The sequence below is a fragment of the Solanum pennellii genome, chromosome 1 (genome assembly GCF_001406875.1).
Source record: "Solanum pennellii chromosome 1, SPENNV200".
Lineage (NCBI taxonomy): Eukaryota > Viridiplantae > Streptophyta > Magnoliopsida > Solanales > Solanaceae > Solanum > Solanum pennellii.
This window is the reverse complement of record NC_028637.1, coordinates 100,250,604-100,257,210: the sequence shown is the minus strand read 5'-3', so window position 1 is coordinate 100,257,210 and position 6,607 is coordinate 100,250,604. Positions and strand designations below refer to the sequence as shown.

General features: G+C 25.9%; 1 protein-coding gene across 2 annotated transcripts in view; it reads left to right on the top strand.

Moving 5' to 3' along the window:
• The first annotated feature begins 1,560 nt into the window (after positions 1 to 1,560).
• LOC107025601 (desiccation-related protein PCC13-62-like) overlaps positions 1,561 to 6,607 on the top strand; it is a 6,687-nt gene continuing 1,640 nt past the window's right edge. Inside the window, exons 1-3 of one of the 2 annotated variants that reach the window (XM_015231696.2) lie at positions 1,570 to 1,973; positions 2,145 to 2,370; positions 2,749 to 3,201. In XM_015231696.2, the coding sequence (XP_015087182.1) occupies positions 1,624 to 1,973; positions 2,145 to 2,370; positions 2,749 to 3,120 (948 nt within the window). In that variant the 5' untranslated portion in view covers positions 1,570 to 1,623 and the 3' untranslated portion in view covers positions 3,121 to 3,201. Of the gene's footprint in view, positions 1,974 to 2,144; positions 2,371 to 2,748; positions 3,202 to 6,607 lie in introns of those variants that run through there. The other variant, XM_015226375.2, reaches the window with a different exon arrangement.

Genomic DNA, 6,607 nt, shown 5'->3' with positions numbered 1-6,607 from the left:
ATGTAAACTATTATTCTTAATATAAATGTTTCTATTTGATGAACTAATTTTTATCAGTCTAAATGGATGAAAATTAGTTTAGTCTCTTACACTCGATCGTGTTATCTTAGACTTTTCAGATAAAACACAAGAATTGGCTAACGAGAGACAATACGATACAATTAAATTAACGATAATCAATGGGCAATTACGTGAATATATTCAAAATAACTTTCTAGGGTTCGTTGCAGCAGGCCTTTTGTGGTCACTTTGATTTTTCATCAATTGTTTCTTGTTCATTTATTCCCCTGTTGCAGTCTTAATAACGAGTCCAATAGAAGTATAGAAATCATGGAGTGATTTGGGCATTAAAATTGAAAAACTTAGAATATGAATTCGTCCAATAAGATTTGTCCAACAAAATCACAATGAAACTGGAAATGAATCCTATTGACAAGATAGTTAATTCCATTGCTAATTCACGACAGAAAGCAATATGTGAGTCTATCATCATTCTTCGATACATAAATGAGACACGGCAAATTTAATTTTAGGTCACTAATTTTATCGAGTCACCTGTGATAATACGTTTTTCCTCGTAGCTATAGCTATGGGCCATGAAAATAGCTGCAAATTACAAGGCAATAGACTCAACAAAGTATCCACATATAATATAATTTTCTTAATTTCCTTTTTTAATTATCTTAATAAATTTTTAAATATACTTTTATTATAATGACCCCTGAGTCACTGGTGCAACATAGACCGCATTAACCAAGATTAATAGACATTGTGTTCTTGCAGGGTGGAAAAACGTGTCTCTATTATTTTTCTGTAATCCAAAATCTTATGGCAACGGGTGATATAATCCTAGTCTATTAGTAATTTTTTTGTTAAATTTTTTTTGACTAGATAATAATGGAGTTTAAAAAAATAAAAAAAATTAGTAAATTTTATGATCATATAAAAATGTATTAAGATATCTCTTTAATCTTATCTCTTTAACTTTTAAAATATTATATTGACACTGAAAAGATAGATTTTTTAAAATCTCATATAATAAAAAAAAAACACTTACCTTTTTAATGGACTAAAAAAGAGATAAAAAATAAACAAAATAAATCAAAACAGAAAGAGTATATTACTGATTCAACATCTAGGATATATGCATAGGTGGCAATGTGTTGGCAGTAATTAATGAACCCATATCATTATCCAAATATTGCTACATGAATAATATTCACAGATTAATAGTGAAATTATGATTGTCTTAATATTGGTTCCATGAATATGTAACGTATATGTATCTTCATATATAAGAAAATAAATAAAAAACTTTCTTGTTTTCCTAAAATATCATTTTTCATTTAAAGAAAAAGTATTTTCCTTCCAACAAATACATGAACCTCACAATCCACATCAAAACAGGTTTGGAAAAATATTAATAGCGCAATTTATTGAGTTTATGAATTTCACATTTTTAGGAATCGTTTAGGAGAGGAGAGATGAATGTGGACCTTGTTCTTGGTGTTTTCCCAATAAGCTTCTAACTGTTATTACTAGTATATATATTGAACCAAAAAGCACACATTTACAACAAGTAAAAAAAAAAACTTCTTTTCTTATTCTACATTAAGCATAATCATGTCTTTTAAATTACTCTTTATCCATTTCTTAGTCACATACATGGTCCTTAGTGAAATTTTATTGATGTCATTTTCTTATGCAAAAAATACTAATTGTCCATCAGGGTACCCAAAGAAGGGAGTGGGAGTGGAGAAAGAGGATATAGACAAAATGCAATTTGCAGTGAATTTAGAGTTTTTAGAAGCAGAGTACTTTTTATGGGCTTCTTATGGATTTGGGCTTGATGTAGTTGCACCAAATTTGCCTATGTCTGGGCCACCTCCTATTGGTGGTAGAAAAGCAAATCTTGATCAACTTACAAACAATATTATTATGGAATTTGCTAATCAAGAAGTTGGTCATCTAAGGTAAAAAATTGAAATTTGGAATCATGAAGAATTTGGAGTATTGACGTTGCATATCCAAATTTCAAATCATGATATTAAATTGCATGTTCAAACGAAACCTGAGTTTTATGTTCCATGGTGCGAAATGTTTATATAATTAGTTTGTGTAATGTGTGTTTGGTTGTTTTGCAGGTCACTTAACTCAACAGTTGGTGTTTTCCCTAGACCTTTGTTAGATCTTAGTGCTAAACATTTTGCAAAGATATTTGACGATGCTTTTGGGCACAAATTAGTACCTCCATTTGATCCATACAGAGACAGTTTAAGCTACATGTTATCTTGCTATGTAATTCCATATGTTGGATTAGTTGGTTATGTTGGTACAAATCCCAATATCAATGGCTACGAAACCAAAAGGGTAAGTAAATATATGTATGTATTAATCCTCAACTCCCCCTCCCTAGATGATTTAAGAAGAATGATTTAAGAGGCAGATGATCTTAAACTTTTGACGTTGATTGTCTCGTGGATAAAATTTTTAAACTTTTTAACACAAAAGGTTTGGCCATAAGAAAAAAATACATATCAATAGAAAGACAACCTTCCTTATTCTTCCTTTTTTTTTAAAATCGACAATAGCATGATATGAACTAAAACAATAGATACAAGAACGTATTTTACACCCTCAAAAGCAAAAATTCAAAAAAATATGACTCTAAAGTTAGATGAAAAATGACAAATATATTGAAAAAGTATAACCTTTTTCATTGCAAATAATATTTTTTTTCTTTTGTAGCTTTTGGCAGGATTATTAGGTGTTGAATCAGGACAAGACGCAGTTATCAGGATGTACCTCTACGAGAGAGCAGCGGAATTAGTTTCTCCTTATCACTACACGGTGGCTGATTTCACATCTCGTATATCAGGACTAAGAAATAAATTAGGTAATTGCGGGATCAAAGATGAAGGTGTATACGTTCAGTCACCACTTGGAGCAGAGAATCGGACTAGAAGTAATGTATTATCAGCTAATTTTGGTTCACTTTCCTATAAAAGAACTCCAGCTGAGATTCTACGGATCGTATACGGTTCTGGCGATGAACATGTACCTGGTGGATTTTATCCTAAGGGTGCTAATGGAAAAATTGCTAAGGAATTTCTAAAATAGCCATGAAAATGATTAAGTTTATCATTATATATATTTGTAATAAGTTTTTATGAAATAAATAAACATGTAGTATGGTGTTAATATTGAAAGAATTTTCCAATAATTGCTTACATAAAAATCAGTGAATGAAGTAAAATATTGTTTAATTTTAATTTCCCCTTAACGTGTTGTTTAAATTTTATATAAATATTTAATGGTGTTCCTTATTTTATTCTCATTCCTAACCTCTTTGATAATATCACTAAGCAATCAAGAGTTCTCGGCCCCAAAAAAACACCAAATATTATATCATATATTGGAAAGAAAAAAACAAATGCTGTGCATGCAACTATATCTTATGCTGAAGAAAACAAGTAATTAAAGGTGTCAACTAATTCACTATATTATAAGTTTTATAACTATATAAAACGATGTTATGTGTATGTTTTATCCACTCATTTCATTATAATTATATATGAAAAAGTTATAAACGTGTGGCTGCATAGTTGTGTGTATGCAATTTTATTTTTTTTTTAATTTGAGAGTTGGAAATGTCGGAAATGGAAGTTCACAAACAAATCGAAAGAATTTAGGCATCCAACTAAGTAAATTAGTCCCTTATGTTTGTATTTTATAAATCGTCATTTAAAGAATTTTAATTTTTACATGCATAATTTTCATAATAGTTAGCATGCTCATATAGATTTAATTGAACACATAATTATTTGGATTTAAGAACAATAATTATTAAATGTAATAACTATATAAAAATGAAACTGAACAATAAATATAGTTTAAATAAAAAATTCAAAATTATTTTATGATTATTTCAGTCAAATTATATTTTGATAATGAAACTAATTGAAAATTAATAGAACTTTTTACCATGATTTTGTGACTTGTGGATATTTTATTCAATAAAAATGGAAATAAAATTTAGCCAAAACAACAAATAAGGAAAAAGAAAAAGAGTCATCCAATCTCTCTATTAAAATAACGGAATAAATATATTTCCTAATTTGAACTTGTTTCCATGATATACCATTTCGATCGAGAGTCATTGTAAATGTCTTTGCTAACTGAGAATATGTTTCTAACTTTTCATTTGCTTAAGATCATATCATATATTTTAATAATATTAGTGGTTTAAAATGAAAGTATAATTATTTTTTCTTATAATCATTATTTTTATGATAATATTAATATAATATTATTATTTATAACAATATTGTGGATTATTTATAGCAATTTCGTTTACCAAGATTTTAGTTTATTTTTTTAAAAGATTTCCTTAAATGTTAATGTAAAAATATTATTTATAACTATTAAAATTTAAATAGTTTAACTTAAATTTAAAAATGTTCCACTATTAAAAACTTTTGGCTTTGCTCTAGGCTCACTCTTGAAATAGCCAAAATTTGCATTTTTTAGATAGCTATTAAAGAAAATAATTGAATATTGATTACATTGTAAATATTATTTAAAATTATATTGACATAAGAATAAAAGTTAAAGGTATTTTTATAGGAAATTTTTTTAAAATGTCAATATTTTGACATTTAATAGGACTCATTGTCAACATTTTCAATATTTAGTCAACAAAAGAAACAATTGTTAAAACAGAAACGAGAAATTAAGGGGAGAAAAAAAATATTAAAAAGAAATAATTGTTTAAGAGTCTTATTAGTTACAAAAATTCAAAAACAAAGAATGAATTGACAATTTATCAGAATACAACACCTCCATCTCTTTCTTCTTCTTTCACAATGTTCTAAAAAACACACCTATCATCATTATTCTAAAAATTCAATATTCAATTTTCTTAAATTTTTTTGTTTCTAAACACGTTTATTTACCATACATTATCATATTTGAAGCAGTTTATTCCACTAAGACATCATTTTAATGTTATGAAATTATAATTTATCTTTAAAATTGTCTGAAATTTTATGAAGTTATTTGGCTATCATGTTAAGGTTATGAAATTTATGTATCTCATTTTAAGAAATTTTCCAATATTCAAAATACAATACTCATGTATTCATGGTATAGATATCGATCCATCTTACATATGTATTTTATTTTGCTTATTTCCAATATTACTTTATATACCAAATAGTTTGTATTTAGATTTGATTTTGTATTCGTCTTAATGTATACCATAAAGTTTGTATTTAGATTTGATTTCGTATTCGTCCTAATATATAACACAAAGTTTTGTATTTATATTTTGATTTCGTATTCATTCTCAACTATAAATAGCCAAAATACAGTTTATTTATGTATTTATTATATGTGTATTCATCCTAATTGTATCAGTCAAATAATTTTATATTTTATTTTGCTCATTATATGTTTATACCAACTAGTTTGTCTTTAATTTCGTATTCATTCACAATTTTAAATAATCAAAATACAGGTTTGTATTTAGATTATCACTTTGTAAAAACAAATTTGACTACAAACTATAGAACATTCAAAATACTTTTGCGAAACAACTCAATACCTAAATGCTAATGTAAATTCTACTAAATTCGAAATATAAAAAAAAAAAAAAAAGGTCGACAAAAACTATTTTAAATACTAAAAATTTGAAATACATAAATATTTGATTAGTATGTTAACAAATTCACATAAAAATTGAAAAAAAATGACGCAAAATCCTCAATACATACAATCGCAAAATAAATGATGAATTTAAAAATACCTTTATCAATTGAGAAATTTTTTGATTAATTGATACATCTGAACAAATTGTTACGAACTTGAATAATTAGTTCTTCAGAGAGAATAATGGTGAAATTTTGATGAAAGAAAAAAAAAAGAAGAGAAAAGTGAATGATGAGGATGGTGAAAACTGAAAAATTGATGAAAGAGAATTTTTTTTTGATAAGTGAGAGATGAAAAATAAATTTAATGGTATTAAAGCATATGAAAAAGTATAAATGGGTAATGGATGAATAATTTGATTCAAAGACTGTTTTGAGAATTAAAATTTGAATGCAATCACTTACTAAAATATTGATATTTTGACTATTTTCAATTGTCATTTTAAAATGTAAATATTTTACTAATTAAATTAGAAATTATGACTAATTTGTTAATTTTTTAAATATTAAATTGTAATTTTAGGTAGAATTAGATTTAATACGATTTAGTTTTAAACGTTAGTTACGTTAAAAAGAAAAATGTCACCTAAGAGAAAAGAGGAGTAAGTAAAATAAAGTGGAGAACAATTCATATAAAATAGAAGTTTCAAATTTTATCTCATGATAAGTCTAATCAAATAACATTACTAGGAAACGAAAACTAGGTGATTGGAAATTGGTAGAAACTAAAAACTACCTAGAACAAAAGACAATAAAATATATAATTAACTCGAAATAAATATATAATCAATAAGATATTGATCCAACACTTGTTTTTTTTTAGTGAATATTCTTAATTCTTCCTTCTTTAATTGTCTCCTTTAATATATATATATATATATATATATATATATATATAT